The sequence below is a fragment of the Hetaerina americana genome, unplaced genomic scaffold (assembly GCF_022747635.1).
Source record: "Hetaerina americana unplaced genomic scaffold, ioHetAmer1.1.p SCAF_3, whole genome shotgun sequence".
NCBI classification, from domain to species: Eukaryota; Metazoa; Arthropoda; class Insecta; order Odonata; family Calopterygidae; genus Hetaerina; species Hetaerina americana.
The window spans coordinates 21,869,145-21,896,399 of NW_027286874.1; the positions used below are offsets into that span (position 1 = coordinate 21,869,145).

At 40.7% G+C, this 27,255-nt stretch overlaps 1 protein-coding gene across 1 annotated transcript in view; it reads left to right on the plus strand.

The window, feature by feature from the left end:
- Positions 1 to 27,255, plus strand: part of LOC139691099 (discoidin domain-containing receptor 2-like) — a 438,203-nt gene that overhangs the window by 230,067 nt on the left and 180,881 nt on the right. The window contains exon 3 of the mRNA XM_071588858.1: positions 23,633 to 23,864. Coding sequence (XP_071444959.1) covers positions 23,633 to 23,864 — 232 coding nt within the window. The remainder of the gene's footprint in view (positions 1 to 23,632; positions 23,865 to 27,255) is intronic.

Genomic DNA, 27,255 nt, shown 5'->3' on the forward strand with positions numbered 1-27,255 from the left:
TGCAATTAGTGCCTTCAGAGATGAAATATTTTTTTTCTTTTTGATGTGACGGACAATATATGACATTCCATCTTTACCCTGTTTGGATTGTTTGGTCATCTGATTATTTTAATTGAGATACATAATCCTACCCATACCTTCTAACTGTTAACTTTCACATTTTTGGCATTGACCTTGGCAGAATAACTCATTCAATTTCCTCTCCACCTTAATTGATGGCTTTTCCATGGTGGAAAGTCGTTGTGGTTGACTTACTCATAGTTTTTCCTAAGAGCTATATCTCTACGCTTATGACTCTTGATTTGGAATATACCTTTTGTAAAACCTTGTTTTATTGAGATAAACTTGTTTTCTAAATAAACTTCCAGAGCCAAATCAAAGAAATAATTCATTTTCATAAGCCTCATTCGTTATTCTCGCTCAATTGAAAAAAATATCTTTTGATTTTCACCGATGCTGTCTCTGGTATCACGCGAGTAAGCTCCTTTTCAGTCTATCTCCTACACACAGTCTATGTCCATGCGAAGCACTTAGCCAAAGGCAACTCTGAAAAAGATGAAGTAAGAATCATGAGGTAGTAAGGATAATCAACAAAAACCACTGATATACGCCATGTTCATAAAATCAGTTGAAAGATAAGCAGACGGTATTATCATAAACGAAATATTAAAGTATCTTTAAAGACACGCGCTTTAACATATGACAAACTTTGAGAAAAAACAATTTACATGAACAAGAGTTGGAACCATCTCATGACTGCAACTTGTAAAAATTTCTCATTTCATACTTTGAAACTAAAATTATCCGTATATCACATATTTCTTGTCATTATGGTAACAATTTATTACCGAGCATCAGTAAAATAGATGAGCTCAATGTTTAATGAAATATTCTCCATTTTTTTCTTTGCATTATTTATCGTTTATGGCAGGTATAAATCATAAAAGACTTCAAGTTACTCTAATGTACGAGTTTTTATTCCTACTAAGTGATTTTATTTCTTATGAGGGTATTAATTTTTGTGAGTTTAATCTCTCCTTTTGAGTGTTCCATGTCACATGTAAATTAAAATAAGATTGAATACATGATAGTCGTATAATTCAGGAAGTTTACCGGCACTAAAATAAAAGAAACAAATAAGCCCTTAAATACATCTACATGAATGTGTAGTTAATAAAATATATGTGCTACAGATTTCATTTTAAATAAAAGTTACGGGTATGAGTTTTACCTTTGTACTTCTACTAATTGTTGAAAAAACTTGTGATGAGTGCTACGTGCTTGGGCGATGAAACTTTTGGGTCCAATACTTTTATCAGATCATTTCACTGGATTATCAAAATGCACCTGCATAGTAATCCAAATAAGTTTCAATGGAATGAAAAAATGATTCCATTTTGTTATATTTAATTCATCATTTCATCACTATATTTTTATTTCTAAGTTCATACTATAAATAAAATTTGAGACTGGCATTAATCGTGAATAGTGCTCCTTCATTTGAGATCATTCCACTCCTCTCATCTTCATTTCTTTTTTAACGAACTTCCTCGCCGCCTCATTCCATTCTTTCATATTTATACCTCGATCTTCACTTTCCTTGAGCATAGAGTCGCCCCATAATCATCACTCTATTCCATCTTGCCCCTTCACAACCCCTCCTGGTCCTTTCATACAGCCTCGGGGAATGAAATTCGGACCCCAGTTTAACATTCAAATTGAATTCGTCGTGATTTGCGCCTCTCACGCCCTGCTAACTTAAACCCTTTCTTCCCTTACCACCTCTCTCTCGCCCTTCCCTCCCTCCCTCCCTCTCTCACTCTTTCCCCCCGACCTCAACGACCTCTCCTGCTCTCCCTGTTTCCCCCTTTCCGCCTCGTCGCTTCCCCATACGCGCTCACGAGCAGCCTCATGGTGCTCATTTCTTTAGGGCCGCCCACGGCCATTCGATGAAGTCATCTGCGGCGGCGGCGGCTCAAGGGGTCATTCACGAGCCTCGTATGTTTTCCCACGTTAAATTCCAACAGAAAGAGATTCGACGCTTCCTAATCTTTAATGGGTTTAGAATTTTCATAAATGTTTGTACCTTTAATGTTGAGTGTTTATGTGAGCGCTCTAATACATTGGTTTTTCTCACTATGCATTGTGAGAGGTAATAATGGCCGGATATCCCGCGGTTTTTCAGCAAGTTTTCACCATATTATATTATTTTCCAGTTTCTGGGTCACTTTGACGGTGTGCGCGCATGGTAGCGAATATGGTACTTTATTGCAATCATAAACTATGCATATATATATATATTTTTTTTTTCAAGCAACTATAGTCAATTTGGAATCGTATTTATTCATTTCTCTGTTATAGCTTTTTGATGAGTTGTCATATTTTCAGATTTTGGTACTAGTAGTATTAGCAAATTTTCTATCTTCCTCTTGGATTCGGTCATAATCTGAAACTAGCTTATAATTGCATTCTAGTTAAACTATTTTTGATGCGGTCCACTAACAGCTGTGATTAAGGATGTTTAGTCCAAGTTTATCCATAACTGCTTGTGGACATCGAAAAATTGTTTGACTTCTCCCCAAGAATACATCCTACAGATGTTCTGTTGGTTAACTACGGATGATGCAACCAAAAATTTCTGCACTCATGTCCAAGTTTAAGTTTTAAATTTATTTCCGGGTTCTTATTTACACCCTTTGTCTTTCCTTGCTTGGTATCTATTTTCATTCCCGTCTCTCCGCTGCGCCTCAATTCCATGATATAGACTCGCTGCTTTTACTGGAATCAGTGAGCATTGACGATTGAATATTGATGGATGAAGGATAAACGACGGCACTAGAGGGTTGAGGAGAAAGTGATCAGACATTTTCCTGATAGATATGTTCGTGTTTTACCTTTCCTGAACTTCTTTTTCATTCTATCCTCCAATTTCCCTTTAATCATCATCTCTACACCCCTTCCGTTAATTAATTTTCAACTCTTTTCCAAAATGTTCACATTTTGTTGTGAATTTCTTTCAATTTATTCTTTTTATATAATATTTGATGACGCCATTCAGTGATCTTATTTTTATCTTCCATTTTAATGCAGCATATATCTATGAACTCCCCTACAAACATTATCCCCAACAAAAATATAAGAAATTTATTTTAATTTTTACAATCTCGTGCAATGATTCATTATTTTCTCTGCCAATATGAATCATTGAAACTTATTTTGTAAGTGACAAGTAATATTTTTCCTAGAATTTCAAATTTTTAGTTTACTTTCACCTACCAATTGGACCAAGGTCTGAGCTGAAATATCAATAAAAACTGATTAATATTCGTATATTGATTCGTTTTAAACCCTAGTATCTCATTTTCGTGTTTACACGCCTTAAACGCAACATTTATTTTAGAATACTGTTTCTATAGAGAGAATCATTGGAGATTAATATCCATGTATTGCAAGAAGCCATATTTTTTTACCATATCTCTTCACATTTGAGTGAGTGTTAAAATGAAGTAAAATTATGCTTAAAAATTAAATATGGTGCATCATCAATAATATCTTCATCGTTGCAATTTGTGCATTCTTTAGATCTACCTGTAAATTAATTTCAGAAAAGTGTTATTACATCTCCGTGAAATAAGCAGGAGTCTAAAGAATGCTTGTTTTTATTCATTAATTTTGTAAATAAAGAACCGCGGTGGCTAATGGATATCTATATTTTATAACAAAACATTGAGAAAAATAAATAAATTGAAAGGGCAATAGCTTTTCTTTTATAATACTTTGGCATTTTAACCAATAAATTTGGTAAAATATTTTTGTGTGAATATTGCTCGCATGTTAAAAAAACTAAATAAAATATGAAAGAGCACAAAATGAATTTGGGCGTGATGAGATGCTATAACGACTGGCTGAAAAATCGAAAGGACGAAACGAAAAAACCCTTTGGCAGGGTGAAAATTAAAAGAGTGAGTGCTGGTGGATGAAGGAGAGACAGAAATGTGTAAATACTGGACACGAGAAAAGTATGGAATCACGAGAGCGGCGTTTGGTCGAGCCAGGATTGGGGAGGGAAAGTTCGGGAAAGAGTAGGTATGGAGGAGCGGTCGGGGGGGAGAGAGTGGAATAGAGCTTGCATTTATCACGTGCCTACAACTGAAACCGTCGGGCGGTGGGACGTATTAATGATAGCCCTCGTCATTAGACCTGCCCGGTTCCTCGACCCCGCGAGTGTAATTCCAAATACCCCTACCATTCTCAGTAGTCCATCTCCCTGTTAGCCGCCGTCTCACTCCCTCCTCTATGCATATATATAATATCCAACCTTTGCTCTCCCCTGATGATGCTTCTCTCCACACTTCGTTCCCCCTTTCGTAACTTCACCCCTTGATACCCGAACCACACCACCCTTGTCTCCCACCCAAGCCGCTCTCTCCACTCCCTCTCATGATCTTCTTTTCCAAACAGTAACCTCAGCCAGCTTTCTCCCATTCCCCCACACCGATCTCTCCCTTTTCTGAGACCCTCAAAAGCCATACCATCAACCCTCTTACTCTTTCCTCCCTCCCGCACAAAAACTGACCCCAATACCCCACACCATCCGACGACGCCTATCAGGGAGGCCCCCCTCCTCTTTTTTGTTTCCAATCCCCCTGTGCCCCCATCCTCCGTCCAATGGAGCATAAATCATCCTCCGCGGATACTGTGGGCGTTGCCATGGTGGCAAATACCCGATTGAGCCCTCAAGAATCACGAGGGCAGGCGGTCCTCACACCCTTACGCCCTCGGCTCCTTCACCCCATCATCCCATCTCATCCTCGCCCCCTACCGCCACTCCTATACGCCCAACTTCATCCTCGGCGCTACGTCCCCTCTCACATACGTCCTCAAACCGCCGGTCCCTCCGCTCCGTCCCCCGCGGCTTTCGAAGCGTCACCCACGCGAAGGACGTTTTCCGTGTACACTTTTCTCCCCTTCTGTTCAGTCCCATTCCATTTCCATGGCTAGCCGATGCCATGTTATTATCCGCCTCTCCTCCAATTGGGCAGCACCCTCCGTTTCCGCCCGTCCATTGGAGCCGTGCCGGAGTATTGAAGGATGCACGCGTCGTCCTTCCACGAGCGTTCGTTCGATTCGTTGACCTCTCTCCGTCCCTCCCTCTCTCTCACTCCCTCTCTCGTTCCCTGGTGGAATTTCTGCCTTCGTACATATTTCCCACGCTGGTTGCTCTCCCCCCCCCCCCAAACCTGCAGTCTCCTGCCTGAATCTCAGTCTGTTCATCCATCTCGCCGGGCGACTGGGGGATTTTGCGTGTTACAGCCGGGATGTTGTGTAAACTGTTGATGAGATGATAAGCGCCTAAGGTATTCGTATGCGTGTATTCGTGTAAGGGTACATACCTATATGTTGACAACTATGCGTGTGCATTTGTGTGCGTGTGTAAAGCATATATGCGTCTCCGAGAGTGATTGAGTGGATGGGGATGGGGCAATCGCATAAGAGTCGTCGGGGATGAGGGGCACGGCATGGAGAGGCGAATGGGAAGTGGAGGGGGGAAAGAAAGGCGGGCGAGGTGGATGTGAGGGGTTAGAAGCGGGAGGAGCTTTTTAGGGAATAAATCATGTTTGAATTAAGCCGAAAGGATTTTACGATCGGGCCTACGTCGCTGCAGGCTGCGACCAGATCTAAATGTCGCAGTCGCCCTTAAGATTGTAAATAAATTGGACTCTCGCTTGAGCGAAACAGGGGTGACAGCACCGATTTCAAATGTTTTATTTACAATGGTGCCTTGAAATTATCATGTTAACTTTCACTTGTCGAAGATGCTGTATCTATTCCTCTGGCTGCGGAGGAATATTCTCGAAAGCTCTCGCTGTTTTATTAATACGATGTTTTAAGACATTTGAGTAATGGAAAAAGTTAATATTGTGCATTTGGAGTTTTGGGACCTTTTAACAGCCGTGCTGTATGGTATCCAACAAGATGGCGGTCTCCGAAGATTGTTTTGAGTTAAAATTCTTCTTATACCCGAGTTCCCTTTTTAATAAATATAAAGAATTTTAGACTCTCCAAAGGAGCCGTGCATTTCAAAGAACCACTACCCAAGGATATCTTGACTAAACGTAACAAGATCACATTTAATGGCATTTGAATCGGTTTTATTTTCCCAATATGAAACTAATCTATGAGGGTTAGTTCGAAAGATAGAAAGAGGAAAAATTTCCGGGCGAAATTGAGACCTGAAATTGAAATTGAGGGAAGCGTAATGAGCCTGAGACTATCCCTCCTGAGGGTATTAAATTTCACCAAAATTTATCGAAAAGAATCCAAGACATGCATTTGGGTTCATTTACTACGCACCTACCAGCACTTCGTAGGATCTAATTGTTTTTTTGTGTTGTCAATTAGAAACAGATTTTTGAATAATGTCTTATTATTCATAAAAATCTTTATTATAATTTGTAATATATTAGCTGATACTATTAAACAAGACTCGTCTCCAGCCGTTATCAGAAACTACGATCCTCTAATTTATATCTTTCTGCTTCAATGCGTTATGTTACAGATTTTCGAAGTGGCAATCAAATGAAGCACCATTGCAAATATAAAACATGAAGAAGTTCATTTAAAAGGCATCCCCGGGAAAGCAGTAGGAACAAAGTGGAAAGGAAGGTAATCCCAAGGTGAAATATTACAATAACCTGCTTTCAATTTATTGCCGGGGATTTTAATGCACACTTCAAGTAGACGTTCCAACTCTCTATAAAGGCTGTATTTCATAAGATTCTCTCTCGAATACCCCTGGTACACGATTTTTTTTCATCCCACAACCCGTAATTTCCGACTGTTTTCTCTCCATATTTATTACCTATCGCGTTTCCGGGGGAAAAAGGCATAAAAGGAATAAAAAAAGGGGAACCGCCCGCCTACCCACCCTTTTTTCTCGAGGAAGGAGAGAGAGAGAGAGGCATTGCTCGAGAATCGAATGACCCTCGCACCCCTTTGCTCACCATTGCATCCCCTCTCACCCCTTTGCAAGTCCCGCTCAAGCCCTTTCCCGAGGGTGCACGTTTTCCCGCCGGGACTGAGATGTGCGCCCCATGCGTACGCATACCACGCACACACAATTCCTGCCTCATCTCTTTCCACCCTCCCGAGCGATATTCGTCCGGAGAGGCACACTTACACATGCAGCCGAACCTACCCTCCCGACTGCCACGCCTACCTCCCTCTACTTCTACCTCATCTCTCCCAAAGAGCCGCTTTAATAAATCTCTCCCTACCGTCTTCAGCGCTTCCTCGCGAAGGTGGGGGAGAAAAAAAGTCAACGAAAATAACGCCCATTTCACCTGGGCACGTTCCCACTTGAAGCAAGCCGGGAGCTCATGGGAGATTCCCTCCTCCCCCCCAACAGAGGAAACAAAAACCCAAGGACGCTATTATCAGGCGGTATAAGGAGGGCGGTAGCCTACAGGATTGAAGGGGAGGGATATTGTTCGGATGGTGGTTCTTCCCCATCCCCATTTGACCCTCTCCCTCTAGCCTCTCCCCGACCCAATCCCGTCCGCCCCCACGCCCTCAACCGCCGCCACCTCTTCCCTTCCCACTCCCTCACGCTGCTGCCATCGCCCCTTCATTCATTCTCATTGTTTGTAGACCCTGGCGTAATTACCCAGGTCATTGCTCCACGTCACGACACGGGCGGGCGCAGGTCGAGCAATTTGATGGTCCCCCTTGGACGGGATCTGTGCCCACGAAATGGAGATGTGAAGGAGCGAACGAGGGCTCTTTTCTTGGGAAGAGGGAGGAGATAAGGGGGTGCGGAATGCCTTACTTATTGGTCGGGTAGAAACAAACGCATTAGGGTAAGCGGAGACGAAATGGCCTAATGACACAAACGAAGGAAACAGGAGAAGCGGTCATCATAATAAGCAGTTCACAGAAACTGTAACTGGTTTCATGAAACTTCCGTATCTGCATTCTCGTCCGCTCATCTCTCGTCATTGTCCATAGTCCTCTCTGCCCCAATTTCTGTGACGGACCACCTCAATCATCCACTTTTCAGTCTTGTATTTCTTCGGTATCGCATTCCATCCATTCTAGTCTCGCCAACTCCTCGGATGTGCTGCTTGTTCTTCTGTTATTATGCGATTCGATTAGGTTCCTTTTTCAGCAAAGTCTCGTATGAAAGTTGTTTTTTGGGAAAATCTTCAGAGACTCCAGCTTTTGCACTTCCGTGGTGCCAATTTTCCAACGCTCCCTTCTTTCCCATGGCTCCGAATGTCCATGCCAAGCTACATTCGCACGCAAAAACTGGTAGGTTTGGCGAGAGGGAGAGAGAGAGTGGGGATGGAAAGTGAGGAGGGAAGATGTGGCTGAGGGTTCGGGACGCCAGGTTACAGATCCGCGCGGAGGAAGGAGTTGGAGTGGGAGTGCTCGTTCCCTTCCTTATTTTTTTCACCGAGAAGGAGGAGGAAAAGTTTTTGAGGGTAGGACGCGAGAGAGGGGGGTGCTCTGAGCCCCACCTGGTGTGTCTCCATGGCAACTGTGATGGAAAGGGAGAAGAGTGACGTGGAGGGGATCATGCATGGGGGCGGTGGCGGGGGCGCGGGGAGGAGGGGGCACTGCAGGGAGAGGTAGGCGGTGGGGCCAAGGAGGGCGCGGGCGTTACATTCAATGTGGGAGCGAGGGGTGAAGGGGGCCAAGGGGCCGGGGGAGGGTGGAAGGTAAGCAGTGCGTGGGCAAGAGGGGAGAGTAGGACGAGGTTTGGGAGGAGGACGTAAGGGGGAAAGGTCGTAAGCGAAGGGATGAAAGAAAATGGGCGGAGTCGAGGGCGCACACAAAAGAGTACGAGATTGAGGGACAAAGTGGAGGGGTGAGGGTATTCGACTAATTAGTGAGAGAGCAAATGAGGATAAGTGTAGAGTATTAGAGTAAAGATGAAAAACCTTATGTTGATTCGAAAAATAATAAATTAAATGCAGGGGGATGTGGTATGAGTTGATGCAGTCAGTGGAGAGGAGCAAAATGTCTTTCATAAGAGAATAATGAAGTTCTACTGAGACGATAGATTTATTGATTTATCGGTCGATCGCGCTCTTTTCATGTCGGTTTTTGGTGAACCTACATTATGCATCGTTAATGAGGGAGTCACTTAAGGAGCCAAATTTCTAGAAAATGTATAAAAATAAAATGAAAGATTTTGAACCCATTGACTAGAAGGGCAATGGAAAATACGAAGTTTAAAGGCTAAGAAAATAACAATGGTGGGCTTCCTTATCGGTAACACCGTCCAAGTTACTTAACCTGTTTTCTTCTTTAAGGCCATTACGATTATTGGTTTTATTTGGTTCATTTTATCCCCGATCAAATGGCGAAAACGGGTTTTAAATGCATCCAATTATACGAAATGACTTTTATGTATGCAGTAGTTGATGCACACAGTCTACAATGCTGTGTTTTCAATTTTGTGCTACATATATCATAGTAATTATTAAGTGAATACCTTTGTATATATTTCTACATTATTAAAATTACGGCTCCAAAAGTGTGCAGATTCCATTCCATACCCCTTCGTCCACCCATTGCCTAAATATAGGATGCTGAAGCGATGTGAGTGAGTTTTACCCAGAGAATAATGGTTACCGTAGAGGAAAAAAACGCTAAATTGTTTCATCCGCATACTCGCTTATTTCTCAAATTAAACCAGGAGATAGATGAATTAGGCCCCAAAGTAAAATATTTTTCGTGCATATAATAAATGTATTTGAAAAATAATGAAGTAGTACAAAAGAAGGGAGAACTTATTTCTTCAATTTTGAGTTACCTGCATGCTATATTTTGGAGTTACTTGTCAAATTAGGTGAACATAGCGCGTGGTGAAGACGCAATCCATAACCTTCATGTGCTATGAATAAAATATTGCTGATCACGATGACTTGAATAGTGAAGTGCTTCGAGGATACTGGAATTCAGCGTTTAAACCAGGTCGTGAAATGTTCCATTTAGTATGCTCGTGTATTGGTATGAGTTGTTGAAAAGCCTAGTGTCACAAAGTCTGCCATGTCACCTGCATCTCGAACCTACTTATACGGCAAATATCTGTATACCGAAACCCCTCTTAGACCAGGCAGCCAGTGCTTCTTTGAATTCCCTCTTTCTTGAGAACTTTAATCGTCGATAAATTATGGCGTATAATGGCGATTTGGGAGTGTTGTTCGATGAATAAACAGAAAGTATTGTAATTCACAATGGATATAAGGAGGCCTTTAAGTGGAAGGGAAAGCAGCTAGTATATTAAAGTCTTTTTTTTCGCCCTGCCTCCTCTTGCATTCACAAAGAAATGAAGTCTAGTTCCTTTCCATCGAATGCTCTTTTGCCTCATCCGTTTTTTTGCACTCCCTTGGCGGTGGAGAGAGAGAGAGACTCCACTGCGCCCTCTGCCGTAAATTGGTCCTCCATTGTTTGTTGCTGCGCCCCTTCCACCCTCCCCACCACCTCACGCACTCTCCGCCACTTTCCCCCTACTCCCCCTTCTCCCCCCCCATGCCGTTCCGGGACTCCTTTTCTTCAGTCTCTTTATCTTATTTTCACCGCCCTCAATTTATTCCCGGCTCTTCTTTCCTCCTCGCCATTTTTATTTCTTTGGTTTTCATTCTTTAACACTCATTCTTGTCGCCTTTTCCCATTCCTTTCCCACTATTCCTTTTTCCCTTTTCCAAGTTACCTTCTCTTTTTTCTCCCTCCCTCACTTTGCAGAAGGCGTTGATGTTTTTATTTTTCCCTTTGCCATCCCTACTCCCATTTCCTTTGATAGATGCTCCCCTGAAATTACTTTCCACCAACCCCCGTCCTTTTCCTTCCCGCTGCCGTAGTTATGTGGACCACACCGTGCCCGTCCCTATCTCTCTCCCTATCACTTATTTTCTCAACCCTCGCTATATTTCCTGCTCTCCGCTCTTAATTTTGCATTTGGTTCGTCTATCATCTTTCTCCCTTCGTTTCTCCCTTATGTTTTAGTCTTTTAGGATTATTTTTTTGCTTCTTTCCAACCCCCCTAAGTGTCTTCTTATTGTTCTATTATCACCACTGGTGCTCACCACAGCTCCCCGCCGTCATTGTATCTCCATCCTCACCCTCCGTCCGATATTTCTCACCCCCTGCCCTCCCCTTCGTATTCCCTCGCCCACACCTTCCGTCTCTCTCTCTCTCTCTCTCTCTCTCTCTCTCTCTCTCTCCGTCTTAGCGCTCCCTCCCCAACTGCCTCCACGGGACTCCTCCTCTGCCCTCCCATTCCACGCTATCTCCTCCTCCATCCCCCTTGTTACGCTTGCATCCCCTTCTTCGCTATCTGCTCCCTCCTTTTGTCCGTCTCCATCTTGTGCCCCTTCTCACGTTTGGAGAAGCATAACGCAGTCACATCCTCCATTGTGTTTCGAGTCTTTGAAAGCGCTTTCCGCGAATCGCTCCATCAAAGATGGAGAGTGAGTGGTAAAGTAGGTGGGGGGGTTGGTTTTTGGGTTTCTCTCGAGAAGGGGTTTCCGTGTGCAAATGGGGGTTTAAAGGAAATGGAATACGATTCCCTCGCCTCGGTGTCGGTGGCGCGGGAGGAAGAGGCGATGCGGAAGGATGGAAGGAGAGAGGTCGAGGAGTGGGAGAGTCGTCGGGAGGAGGGGTTTGCGTGTTTGTGGGAGTGGGGCACGGATTGAGACTACGAGACGGGGACGAGGGTGCCGCGCGTGCCAGCAAGGCTTGTTGGTCGTGGTGCTGGGGGCGAGGAGGCCACGGTGTGATGACGGCGGAGGATAGTGGGGATCATGCTTTTGGGGTTGGAGGTTGGGCTGTGGGGCTGGATATGAGCGGTAGCTTGAGGGTCGAAAGGAACGCGCTGGGTTTTCAACGTCTCTTGGAAGCTTAGATGCGTGAGCACTCGCCTCTCACCCGTGAGATGAGCAGTTGAATGTCCAGGATTCGTGATCCTTCGTCTGGGTAGCGGAAGTCAGCTCTCGAAGCTGTCTTGGTGCGTACGTAGAAACTTGTGGGTGTGAAAGGAAAAATATTTCCATTTGTGGAATATTTTGGATTTTTACTTTGTCAAAAAACTGTTTTTTCTTGCGCATTCAATAAAAATGTTGAAGCAAACAAAAAATTCAATAAAACCAGCATAGATACCCCTTTAATTTGCTAATTGGAGATTGCTGACGATCGCGCTAGAAAAATAATGGGAAAATGGGAGGCAGGCAAGAAAATTAATCTTTTGATGCATGTCATTTTCTGTGGCTATATTAGATTTTTATTCACTCATATTATCAATGGATAATAATTTTTATTTGCCTAAAGTTGACCAAAAATATCCCTTGCCTTAGTGCAACACATTTTTCATCATATCCTTGCTAAATTTTGTTCAATTCAGCGAATTCCAGCGGAACGTTCTAGCACTGTTTTTATAAATATTCACCTTTTTCTAAATTTACGACTATATTTTTGGATTCAACTGAATTAAGTTGCAAAGAAAAATTTAATCCAAACTCTTGTCGTGACGGCCATTGTTATTCTCACTAGTGCTTAATTTGTCCATTTGTTTCCAGGGCGATTGCCTGTTTTTTTGCGTGTTTATCTTTGGCAGAGGCTTTACGGATTGTAATCAAAATTTTAAAAATGTTCTCATAAATATGCTTCGTTCAAAAATCATTTTTTCTTTTTCCAAATAAGCCATGTGACACTATCCATTCAAATTACCGCTGAAAATATACATTCACTTCTATTTACAAATGAATGAACCCTACATTTTACAAATGTGATTTTGTATTAATAAAATAGAGCATAATTCGTTTTAGTTGCGCCCCTTTTAGGACAACAGTTTTACTAAACTTGTCGGTTTATTTTTTTTAGAATAAATAATCTGAATACTGGTTGCCTCAGTGTATTTCACATTCTAACTTAATATCCTGAAAATAAGTGCCGGTATAAAACGATAGCACTCTTCTATTCCAATAGTTTTTTTCGAAGTATTGAATAGGTGAAAAATTATTTATACCTACGGCGATGAAATAGAAATTCTTCAGCGTATAAAAAATTAAACTGCTAGAGATCAACTTAAGTTGTAACAGTCCCATAATGGTAAATGGTTAAATAGATAGTAGAAAATAGGATCCATTTGTAAAATTTTTATTTATGTCGGTTCTTTTTTCCAATTTAGTCTAAAAATACTTGAATACAAGGGTGGGGAGAAAATTTCTCCATCTGACAATGAATGACTGCGATTATAAGTACACAAATTATTTCATTTTTCTACATTATCTCCCTTGACTACAACACACTTGGTTCAGCGTTTCTCCCGTCAATATTCCTTCCCGGAGGTGAGAGTCTGGAAAGCTGTGAAAATATCAATCTACGGCCCTCTCATCTTCTTCTTTAGACGCGGAACGCTTCTGAAATACTAATATATTGAAGTTCGGGAACAGAGAGAACTCTTGAGGTGCTAAATCAGGGGAATAATTGGGATGGCCGAGCAAATCGTACCCAAAATCCCGTAGTTTTACCATCGCCAACAGGTCTTTCTGAACAGGTGAGTTGTCCTGGTGAAAGATGATTTTTTTCGTCTTCAATTTAGGTCTCTTCGTACGAATTTTGGCATTCAGCTGGTTAAAAAGGGCGAACAAAAAAGCTAGTCAAAATCTACACTATCTATTCGCCTCTAAATGTCCTGACTTTTTCAAGGTAATTAATTAACTGGATCCCTTTCGCATCCCAATACACACTGGCCACGACTTTTCCAGCAGATGCGATCGACTTCGCTTTCTTTGGCGCTGAACCACCGGCTTCCACTAATTTTTTGTTCCTGGCGTGTAGTGATGCACCCATCCATGGTGACAAATCGCCGCACAAAATCGGCCAGTTCCCTCTTGAACCGGTCCAAACATTGCTACGAAAATCGTTTTGCGAAAATTCTTATTTTGAAGTTATAAGGTAAAATTTACTTGGTAAAATATTATTACCACTTAATGACTTGCTTTAGCCATTTTTCTTCCATCTTATAACTTTTAAACTTTTAGTGCATTAATTCTTCGAAAAATGTGATTAGTTAGCTTGAGGAAACCAAGAGTTTGAAATCAACCATAGATATTGTGAGTTACTTGACAAAATCTACAGTAATTTTATTTCTCAGACCCTCTACTTCATTTTTTACGATTAAATATTGGTGAAATACTTATATATTTGGATATTAAAATAGATGCGTGAAATTATTGCCCAAGAACTTCATGTAGACCCCATTAAGGGTTTACTTCAGAAGGAATTTCACTATGGGCCTATTAAGGACACCGCTGTAAAATATATTTGCCCGAAAAATAAGGCCAACGCATCGTAAAATGTAATAAATTAATGGTTTAAGAGTTATTGCATAAAATTATTCTAAATCCTTTCAAATACCAGGTAGGAGCGCCATTGAAAAATAAATTTCAACGCACTAAGGTGTTATTACTCTTATTATCAGACGTTAATATTCACTTTGAAAGAGGTCAGACTTATTTGGCGCGTTAGCCATTTTTTCAACCAATTACTTATACCATAGCCTGTTTTTTTGGTGTATTTTTACCAATATAGGAAAATTACTGATAGAGATACAAAGAATTAACTAAAAGAAAGACTCATTTTTAAATTCCCAACCAAAGGAATCGCCATCTTTACGAGGCTTTGATAGCAAACGATATGTTTCCAGAAAAAGTACTCATTTTGCCATTAACTCACCGCTTTGAGCATTATCAAAAGGACTGGGCGGGGCACAAACATACTATCTCATGACAAACAAAAACGAATATCATATTTGTCTACCCAATCGAGCCTCTGGGAAAAGAATCTCCCAGGCTCCGTGACTCGTTTTGGATGTAGAAATTCCTCCCTCTCAACTCTTTTTCGCTCTCTCTTTTCTTGTCTCCCCTCTCTGTCTTCTGTCGACGGAATGTTGACCATGTTCGGTCACTCGTTTCAACTTTGCTTTGTGTAATAGAGGTGGCCGTCGGAGGAGAAGGGGGGGATAAAGACGGTTGGGAAGACTGAAACTGCCGCGATGGGAGGAGGTGGAGAAGCGTCGTCGAGCCGCGTCTCCACTTCCCTGACGCCGTCCTCCCCCACACTCCCCATTCCCCACAATCCATCCAACCAAAACTCCCTTCCTGCCCCGCTCCCCGTGCATTCTCTCTTCCTCAAGGGTCTCCGTGGAATTTCTCCGAGGATGGCTTGCTGCGCCGTCGAGCGCACTCCACCGCGCACACAAAAGAAGGCAAAAGGGTAGGCATCGACTCACGGGGTTACTTGATGTGTGTTTGTATGGCATGTGGGCACTGGATACGGAAGGAGGAGGATTTTCCCTCAGGGCGAGAGAGTGTGGGAGGAGAGGGAAGGGGCAGAGGAGGATGGCCGAAGAGAGAGAGAAGTGGTTCTTCCTCCGTTAGTCATATTTATATGATAAAAGGGTAGTCCATGCAAAGGGTGGTGACGCATTAAGCTCCAGTGAGATGAGAGGGTAAGACTTATCTTCTTCACTTTTCATCGATTTGACTCCTCGCTTCTAAAGGAACGAGGTACGTGTTACTGAGACCGACGCACAAATGCGTAGTCCATCTTTGTTATTATTATATTAATCATGCTCTTCTTGCTGTGTCTTCATGCTCTTGTCCTGGTTGGTTAAGACACGCTCATTCCATGTCAACCCCATTGTATGCTCAAAAAATAACCACCAGGATTATGTATGAGATCTTTGAATGAATAATGTCGTCACCAAGCGTACCTTACGTAAGCGTAACTTACGCTCAATTTTCAATAATGTGAGTGGGTTACCATTAAGTAAAGTTCGACAAATTAAATCGCATTCGTTGAAGTTATCATATTATTTCTATATTTTTTATCGATTTGAGATGACTTTTTATCTAAATAAAACTTTTACAATGATGAACAATTTAAAAATAGTTATTTATTATTATAATATTGTATTAGGGGGGCCAAATTTTCACTTGGGATATATGCGTAGCAGAAGTTTTATTAATTTAAATTTGGGTTATTACATTAGTTTATTGAACATTCATTACATCAATATTATCAGTATCATAGTTCAACAAAAATTGTGGAATAGATGGTATAATTTTGATTCAAGAATCTATCTGTTATATCGTTTACCGATGTTTTAGTAGACGCATTTCAAGGAATGAAGACACTTCTAAATCTAAAATTTACCTAATTATTCTCATTTTAACTCATGCTGGTGTATTAAATAGGGAGCTAGGGAGTGAGTCACCACCTACATGCTAGACTAGGTTAATGCTGTCCATCTCCAGATCTTTTAGTTGGCGGATTGGGTTCGTCATTTATCTGCTCATAATGAGGCATAATTATTCGTAGGGTAGACCAATCTTCCAGCAATGAACATTTTCTGTTCTCTCCTTCGCAATTATTGCATACCTTCAGGATAGCTGTACCTTGGCAATGTGTAGCTAATCACTCCATTACTCTCCCTGACAAAATCACGGTTTTGTATGTAGCAATGAACCTTTGATAGGCTGGTTTATAGCCATCATGACTTTCAAAAGTTTATAAAGTTTATGTACATATATCGAAGGACCTAAATAGGTATCATAATTTTTAGTTCTAATCATCCAGCTAGAAATTTTCTCTTAATTTCTCCCAAATACCAGCAATTCTAATTATTCCGTTTTCCTCACGTGTATACTTCGGACAGATGGTTAGTTCAAGTTATGCGTGAAAAGCACTCTACTGGTACGTTGATTAGCTAGTTTTTTAAATGAACATTTTAGTACTCACTAAAGGTATCCGTTTATTTTCACAGCCTTAGCATGCATGATAATGCACTGCAAATGGCGGTGCCTGATGAAAAATTATATTTCCTTGCGTAACTCATATATTTCATGCAAAATAAACTTAGTTTATGATTTATTAGCCATGAGTTCATTTCAGCTAGCCGCGTTGTCCTTTATCTTGTTTTACTGTCAGAGAATACCCCACGAGCAAAGATGAGTGATTAATGTAAATGCAATCCTCAGTTCAATTCAGTGTCCGCATACATGTATTTGGCACATACTTAAGGTTGACTTTTGAATTCAATGGGAAACTTAGCTTGAAGCTATGAAATGAAGGGCAAATCCCTAGACGATAGAATAAACGGCCTGTTGAAGGTACTCAAGAGCAACTCCAGTCTTGCCTAGCCCGTCCATTATTCTTCCATTAAAATGGCTAAGTGGTAGGAGATGGGTCATCAATATTTGGCGAGACCTTTTTGTATTTTCAAAGGCAAGGAACGTTTGTTGATCTCTTTCTGTGATTTTTGGGAGAGATGGAAACTTAAGAGCATCCACCGTATTTATACACTCGTTTAAATATTTAAAGAGGATGCGTCATTTCAAGGGATTTTATGATGCTACTGATAATGTTCTAGGAAGATTTTGCGCAAGGTCTATGAAGTGTGGACAACAGATTAGCCATTAAATTATTATTTCTTGACCAATTTACATTTGAAGGTTTGATTTATCATCCATTCAAAATTATGGACTATATGCATCTTTATGCATAGTACTTTAAATAGGTAATTGTGAAATGATGTTTATCACTCACGGAAATTACGCATTGAAATGAGTTTTCAGTTAATCGAGAAATAAAATCGGATTAATATTGTATCTCTAATAGCTGAAATAACGGGTAGTTGGAAATAAAACAGCTCCAACTCTGTGTCAACATCCAAAATATATTTTTTTTAATATGAATGAGTGTTTTACACCGTAGCCATTCAAGTATATCATGTACCATAAAAGGAGCACTTCTCGTAAATATTATGTTGAAAACGGGCCAAAGAATTTTAAGGATATAAGGGAATGTATTTTTCGGTTACGGAAAAGAGATGTAGCTAGGTTAGATGATGATTGATTGACAAGAGTGATGTTATATGATATATTAATAAATAGAGGATTTTATTCTGAGCTTATCGATTAATGTTTCACGTTTATCGTGTTATACTTACAAATAATAAAATTTAATTATAAAGGATCTCACTCTAATGAAAGTATATTAAAATGCAACAATTTTATTTGTCTCGATCCCGGTTCCTATTTTTAGTTTAATTTACTTGAGATTATTTGATCAAGGAATTGCCAGTCTTTGTAATAGCTTCTTTGGAAATGAATCTACGATTTGTAAAAAAGTTTCATTAAACACTCATCCATATTTTCCGAGCGAAGCTCGAGAATAAATCGATTTTACTGTGGCACGCAGTGAGTAATTAAAGCCTTTCTCCTCAATACTACTTCCCTATAAATATTATGCTTAGCATTGACTTGTACCCTATTTTATGGTAATATATTAATGATTCGCGTTTGCAAATATATCAACTCTTTGAATACTTGCCCTTTTTAACCTATTCTTTTCATGCCGTCCTACTTTTTCCATGGCATCTTATTCATTCAATGGTTTCGTACTATTTACATATACCATTCGTTTTTTATTTAAATTTATGGTTAGTATTATTTTGCTCTTCTAGTTTTGCGAAATAGAAAATCAGAAAAAAGATGATAATATTAAGAAAACCGATTTGAGAAAATTATCACATCTGTGGAAATAAGTACCTTTTGTTGCCTGACCTGTTAGAAAATCTTTGTCAAAGTGTACACAGTACAATGAGCCCAATACCCCAGGAAACGTCATTTCGTTACTCACCAGCGTTTCAGTCAATTCAAGTGTCGAAATCGACGCGCAGGGGTTACAGAGGTGCCATCCTTTGACCGAGGTGAGATAGCTGTCTCAGATATTCGAGGAAGGCGTAATCTCAAGATTGCCGTGGTGGAATGAGCCCTTAGCTTCAGGCCAATCCATCCTTTCGGGCAAGGGAGGCTGATGACGGCATCTCTTACCTTTCTGCTTCCACTCATCTCCATTCCCATAAATCCATCCACCAAGTCTTAAGCATCCATTTCCCACTTTGGTGGTTGAGACAATTTCGGATTCATATAGTTAGCGTGTTCGGAATGAGAAATTTTCGCAGTGGTACGTTGCTAGAGGCTTTGTGATTAAATGATTTCTGGGCGTACTCAGATGTGATATTACACTCGGTAGAATTGCTTTTGCAAACGAACTTCAAGAAAATAATATATAAGGAAAGCAACTGACACATTAATTTTAGGTCAAATATCTTCAAATTTTTAAATTAAATTGGGTGTATTGAAAGATAAAGATTGATCTATCAAATGAATCTTTGAAAAAATGAAAATCTTCGGATTGCTCCTACCCTTTCTCACTTCGACTTTTGCTGTCGTGACAATTCGCCTTCAGTACACCGAAGAGGGCTACTTTGTGGCCGAAACACGCGTATTCGTATTAACTTTCTTATCCCTTTCCTTTTTACCTTTTACCCCAAATTTGACTTGAGGCCCTAGCCAACTAATCTCATTTGTACTTCGTTTAGAAAGGTTAACTGTTTACGGCCATTGGAAGTTTTCATTTTTTCAATTCTACTAGCCGTAAGAGCTCATTCCTATCAATAAATGAATCTTTGGTTTTTGAAGGTGTATTTTTATTTATTTTCCCACCAACATTAATTTGGCGAGCTTCCTCTGCCAATTTCAGTAGATTTATGTCATTTGAATAAACTTGTGGCGCCTATTTAAAACATAATATATATAAAATATGTGTGTATGTGTGTGGGTCGCGATAGTCCAGGGGGTAGAGCGTTGGTTCGATTCCCGGAAAAGTTACTCTGGGCACCTGCAGCTCCACCCAAGCTATGTGATTTGCGGGTACCAGATCTTTTTGGGAAACCATAACCGGCACGGAAAGGAACTGGCTCTCCTACCCTGATGTGTGAATTTCACACGCCGTCGGGTTTAGTACTGGGTGAACTCTACCATCACCAACCAAACCGACCTTCAGGTTGATTACTGTGTTTATGGTTTTTATGTGTGTATGGATCGCGGTAGTCCAAGGGTAGAGCGTTGGACTACTGACCGGAGGGCCTGGGTTCCATTCCCGGGCAAGCCGTTCTGGGCACCTACAGCTCCACCCAGGGTATGCAATTTTTCCGTTACCCGATCTTTCTGGGAAATCATAACCTGCCCAGGGAAAGGAATTGGCCCCCCTACCCTGATGTGTGAATTTCACACGCCGTCGGGCTTAGTACTGGATAAACTCTACCGTCACCTACGTAATTGACTTTCGGGTTGGTTACTGTGTTTATGGTTTTATGGTTAACTCTCTTAATTTACACCATAGAAATATTTCACTGAGTGATTTAATGTTCTTAAGTTGTTAATTGGGTCCGTTGTGCTTGCTACCTTTTCCTTCTATTTTCCGCTTTCTCTTTTGTTTACAATCGTATTCCCTTATTCATGCGTACTTTTTGTTTTGATGTTAATACTCTTCAATTCTGGTTGAAGTGATACCAATTGTTAGTTCAATTTATTCCATTTTCATCTCTACTAAGCCTGGGAGTTTTTGGATTCCCTTGGCAAACTTTCCTTCTTATACTTATTAATTTTATTAAAGTCCTTGTTCATCTTGTTGTAAATATTTAAGTACACGTACAATTTTATTCTGATGATATTTCCTATGATGACTTATTTCAGATGCTATATCAGGTTGGTTCTTTCTCTTCTTCGCTAGAAACTACCCCTAATTAGGAGCAAGGCAATAAGCAACTGGTATCGACACGCTATTAGTGAATCAGGAAATAGGGAATAAAGTATATAGGTAGGTTTTTATAGAAGGCAATGCATAGAAAAAGGAAAACATTTTTTTAAGGTTCACAATTTAACTCACCGGCAGAAACACTAATGCTCTAGCTGGGGTCGAGCACCTTTTCAAGAGACATCCGTTCACATTACTCATCAGGCTAAACCAATGAAGGCCTAAACTCATCGCTTTCTATTGGTAATGACATAATTTAGACTGAGTATGCCATTGTAAGGAATAATATGAGTTTATTTTTTTCGTATCAAGGAGACTAACTCTTGATTATGACTCGGAATTATGAAAATGCAACAATCTTTCGCAAATAAATCTGATTCAAAGGGTGTCAAAACATTTAGTACAGAATTAATTGCATCGCTCGCCTTATTGCTGCGATATTTCAAGAAATTCTGAGAAAAATATACTCATAAGAAAGTTCATTTTGGTCCTATAGAAAATAAAAAAAGAAAGATATCTGCCAAGTGTTCACAGAATAACTAAGAAAATTTTTATCAGATTTAATTTTATTCCAGTCTTAGTACTTGTACACCCATATCTTAACGATACTTCATGTTAATCAGCTTTGTTTCAACAGTTAATTGTACTCAATCTCCTCGACGAGGCTTTTAGAATCTATGTTGACTAACAATTTATTTTGCACGCAGAGGAAATTTCTTCCCGATAGGATTTGATCCGATAACATGGCCAGAGAAAAGTTTCAAATTTGCGATAGGGTTACTTTCCATTTGGTTTTGCCCGTATTTTCAGCCTTTTTTAAACTCTTGCTTTGCTAAAAATTAGAGTCATAACTGCATTCTCGATATTCCGTCGAAAACTTAATCCACTTGAACTGGGATAATTGTGACACATGAGTAGTAGATTCATTACGTTAGCACTAGTGCTCCCTTTTTATTTATAAAGATAAGGTTTTTATCAAATGGAATGAGGTGCGTCATTACTTATTCAAATACCTGAGCACAAATTATTGTTTTTAAATTCGTTTCCTATTAAGAATAGAAAATCGCCAAAACATAAACAAAACGCATTTCGCTGAATAATATAACTACTATTTGTGATAATTGAATCTGCCGTAAAATTTTTTAATTTGATGACAAAGAAGTATTTAAAATTGTTATTATCATTCAAATATGACTATTTCGGACTAATATGCTACAATTATGGTGATTTTTTCCCTAAGTACTGAGTACCCCTAATTCATTCATAATCTTCTAATGTGTTTACTTAGAGCAATTTTAATTTTATGCATTCCGCCGCCCGTTTGCGGATAGCTCATAATGTTACAACTCCATCTCGTTTCCAATTTTCCACTTCGTTCTTCTCTCAAATTGGTCATCAATGAAATCCTATCGTTGCTTTAGCAATTATCTAGTTTGCTGTGTTCCCTCGCTTGCGTGAACCTAAGGGCATTAAAATCAGAAGGAAGTTATAAAGTTGAGATTCAATTGTTGGGAAAGCATTACTATTCAGCTATTTGTCTTTCTGACGAGAAATTGCAAGTACTAGGTACGTGAGATTGAGCATACAAAGAATTGGTGCATGTAACTTTCAGGAACCATTATCTCCCCTAAGAAGCAGTATAATATAGTAGGAAAAGACGACACGTTATAATACACTAGATTTGCGTAGGCAATCTTCGGAATTTCCTCAAATTGAAACGAAAGATTAATCTCCAGAATATGTGTTAAAGGCATGAGGTAACCGTATTTATGCTTTCCAGCCTTCTTTCTATCTAGACACCCTCGTAGCCCTCCCCCCTCGCATTCCCTCAACCTCAGAAACTCACCCGCTAGCTCTTGTCATCGGATACCACTTCTCCTTCCCTTGGCCCACGCCGCCGCCGACGCCGCCGCTTTGATTACAGGGACATAAAGAACCCTTTCTCCTTGCCTCTCCCCTCCGAGTTTCAGAATTAAACGGCCCTTTCATCACGAAAAATTATATTTCCTTTTTGGAGGGAAGGCAACGTGAACATCTCTTCCGTCTCACCCTCGACCCCTTCACGGCCTCCTCCTTTCTTATCGTCCCCTTTTGTTGTAATAAACAGGCGAGCACTAGGAGACTCCTGCGAAAGTCATTATCTTTACGCATTGTTTGACGGAATGATCTTTCCTTAGGAATAATTAAATTATTATATCTGAATAGAAGGAAATAACATCTTCCATTTAGCACGAAGCGAGACAAGGAATGGCTCCGGGGTATTTTTTGGTGTCATTCGAAATAGCAGTTGTTGATAGACCGCGTTTGTTTCCTAAAAATAAATGAAGCTTAAAAAAAATTAAAATGGCACCACGGAAGTTTTGCAGCATTTTCTGGTGCCCCATTATCTTAAGTTGAAGCAAGGAGTAAAATATTTTTTAAATTCACATTTCTTTATATTAGGATTTCTCATTGAATACTGCAAATCCATTTCTTTGGAGAATTAGGGCGCGCTTACTAAAATACCCGTTGATGTCAAATGGGTATATTATAATGAATAGAATTAGCTCCCAAAATTAGAAATAACTAAACTAAAATTTCCTCTGTTGATATACTTGTGGAAATAGCTGGAAGACTGTAACATAAATCATTATCCGCGAATTTACGCGAATGAATTTTTGAAAGATACCATATATGATGATTTTCAATTTTGATTTTCTAGCTATAAACGGAAGCTTCCTAAAAAGAAAATCCAGCTATATAATATAATCCAGGAAACAACTGTCAGACAAGGGATTCATACCTACCATGCTTTCAAATCGAAATATTGATAATCCCGATGTTAAAATCAACGCAGGGAATATAATCGGTACTCTGTGGGTTGTTAAAGCTATAGGCCATCATTGAATTCTAAAATTTGGTTTGTATTAGAGAATGCAACATTTAATAGCGTTTCATTGATCTCTTCCTATGTTTTCAGGATTCGACAGGAGAAGAATGGGGGTGCTTGGTGCCCGAGGACTGTTATAAGCAGCGAGGTCCGGGAGTATCTTGAGGTGGACCTTACCGGTGATCATCTGATCACGCGGACTGAGACACAGGGTCGTTTTGGCAACGGTCAAGGGCAAGAATATGCCGAGGCCTTCCTGGTCGAGTACTGGCGGGACTCCCTAGATCAATGGGTTGTTTACAAGGACTCCAGGGGCGAAAAGGTAAGAAAACGGCCAATTACTTACAGCAATGTGATGACATCTCATCGTTGTGATGATAACTCATCGTTTTCATCTCAAATATCTCCGTCCACAAATTTCGCTTGAATTAATCTGCATTAACCTGCATTAATCACTTTCATTCACTGAGGATCGTTCTTTTCTCGCCAGCCTCTACATTTCCTCTTCATCCCCCACCCCACCCTCCCGCTGCTTCCACCCCAATCCTTTGTATATGTAAAGTTACTATTAAATAACAGATTGCCAGTTCTTTAAAACTTGTCATTTCTTTGGCACTAGGGTAAATTAACGAAACGTTTAGTTGTATAAATCGTTTATTAAAAATTCTTATAAGCAATTTTAATTTTGATTTATTAGAAGCATAGTTAATTTCATGGGAACCAGACACTAATTGAATCTTCAAGTTTCAAAGATTGCAACTCCTTTTTCTTCTGTTTTGAAAAATTCCCTTTTATCTCTAGGTGGCCGCAATTAAATTTTTGAATTCTTATTTAAAATCGTTTTTTCTTCTAAAATTTACAGTCATTGTCAAAACAATCCTGCTCTAAGTCGTGAATTTAATGTAGTGTTTTTATTAAGTGATGCATTTCTTCAAATATTGTACGATTATGTCGTCGTATGAATTGGGATGCTTCAAGATTTTATCATTATTTTACAAGTATTACTCAAGACGACCGTATCATTCACGTTAGATTTGACAGTTGATTGTAAAATAATGGAAGTCTTGCACAGCGGAAAGTACCCACTCAGAGGGGGGGACATGAAATACGACTTTGGATAGAGTCCTTGGCCCGAGTGAATACTGCGTGGACCTGCATTAATCACTTTCATTCATTAAGGACCGTTCTTTTTCCGCCAGCCTCTACATTTCCTCTCCATCCCCCGCCCCACCCTCCCGCTGCCTCCAACCCCCATCCTTTTCATTCATCTACACTCCTTCAATTCGCCAAAACGTTGTCCTGGCACGACACGACACACCGGAGGGCGTGGGAGAAGAAGGAGGCGGGAAAGCGAGGAGAGGATTGGCTGAGATGGCTGGGAAGGGAAGGAGGAGGGTCTGGGAATAAGCTTTTACACGCACCTCGGGATGTTTCTTCGTGACCCCCGTATTGGAGGAGAAGAAAAAGAGACAAGTAGCAGAAAGAAAGAAGAGGCACAAAAACATTTTTCCCCTTTCTCTCTCTGGCGATCTTGCGGGGAGTAATTTGTCTCTCTCATGCCCTCCTCTTCCTCTCCTAAGGGAAAGGGCCTGGTGGCGGAGGCGGGGGTCGAGAGGGAAGCGGAGGGTGGAAACGGATCGGAGGTCGGACTTTTTATGCTGACCGAACACGACGCGACCCTCGTGTACCGAGAGAGATCCCTCTTGCGGACCATCTCGGCGGCAAGTGTACAAGGAAGGAGTGCGACCGGAGGGATCGGGGGAGGAAAGGGTGATATGCGTGGGTGGTGGTAACCGGGTGCGAAACAAGAGAGGGAGACAGGATGGGGCTGAAAAAGGTAGTGGAATAAATGTATAAGGAGGGTGTTTCCGATTGGCCTCGAGGAAGGAGGAAAAGAGGAAGACAGAGGGAGAGGGAGTTGGAAGCGGGAACACGGGAGAGAGAGGGTCCGTGGTCACATGGCCCCCGGATCGGAATGAATTGGACCCCCTCCCCTCCATGAGAGGAGAGGGAGGAGAGTTTCGGGGAGTTCGGGGAGTAATGGTGGGACTCAAGTGGGGATGAGGCTGCCGTTTCAGGGGAAGATGAAGGAAGGCGAGGGTGAGGAGGGGTTTGAGGGTTTCATGGATCGGTGGAGGGGAAGGATGTGAATTGGATGGAGGAGGGTGAGCGCTGAAAGATTAGTGGGATCCTTGGTTTGTGCCAATGTTCCGGTGTTTCGTGAGTGCGGCCGCGCCCTTTGTGTTCCTTCCGCCTCTTAACACACGCACTCACACACGCCCCTTGCCACGGCGCGATTCTCGCCCTTCTTCCACCCCCGCCATCCGCCACCCCCCCTTCCCGCGGAGTGCGTCTGTTCCACCAATGTTTCACATCTATGGAAGTCCTTCCCGTGTCGCCATTCATCTTCTCGCCCTGGGAGCCCAACTCCCTTCTCCCTTTATTTGTTTCCGTATGCTCTCCAATTCTCCAGCTCTCTGTCTACGATTCCTTTTCTTTGTTTCAACGTACACCATATTCCAGCACAAATCGGTCTGATTTGCTCTCTCGAGTTGCCGGCAAACTGGAACCAAACACAATCTGCTCAGTTTTCAAATAAAGATTTATGTACGATTGGAATTGTACGTATTCTTATCTTATACACTCATAATGCAATATATAATGTTATCCTATTACTTTTCATTATGCCAGAAGAATTCTTAGACAAACTTAATTGCAAATTCAACACCAATTCAATATTTGACTTGAATATAAATATAATTTTGTATTTAATAAACATCATTATCATCAGTCCAATCCGACTGCGTACAGCCTTACATTCCTTCCAATGCCATGCTAATTCCCTGATAGGAGAATATTCTCGAATCGAGAGAATTCTCGTATAACCTCGAACCTTTTCCGAGAATATCTCATACGTATCATTGTGACTGTTGTGTCCTCTAGCCCTTTGTATTTAGCGGATGTATTTGTTCCTTGGCTTTCCTCTGGTTAACTTTACAGGCTGAACAAGCTCTACTATATATTTGATTAGTTGATATACTATGTGATGTATTATTAATGTATTTAAATATCGCATTCGGAAGTTAAATATTTAGCTACGTTAAATCGTTAAAGAGCTGATCTAAGTATCTTAGCTAAAATGGAATTGCCAGGTTTTTATGGGATATATTTACTGAGCAATATAGTTATTACTTATTACTTACTTGGTTTAACTTCTGCATCCATTGAATTGAGTAGAGGCATTGATTGAGCAGACTTTATTTTGTGGGATTGGATACTCTTCAATACTCTGCCAACTCTTCCAACTCCCTCACATTCTCTCACCGCACATTTCAATAAATTCCCACCCTACTCCTTTACTTCTAGATAACACTGTACATAAGGTGGCACTTGGTGTCATCTTTTATGCAGTTCTTGGTGGATGGTAGATGGTATTCATTCTTCACTTGAAGATGATGTAGTTTATCGAAATTTGGTTGCAAAATCGTGAAAGAGTGGAAAGTTGCAACTGATAAGTTATTAAAGCTTTAACCGCCTCATTAAATCGTTAGGTAAATTAAAGTGGTCCCTGCTTTACAAAAGAGTTTTGTAGTAATTGCAATCTATTCTCTCTCTGTCTTCTTTAATATCCATTTTTACCTGAGAGAAAATTTTCGGAAAATTTACCACTTTAAAAGAAGTTTTTTTTTTATTTTAAGCCTCAAAACACATAT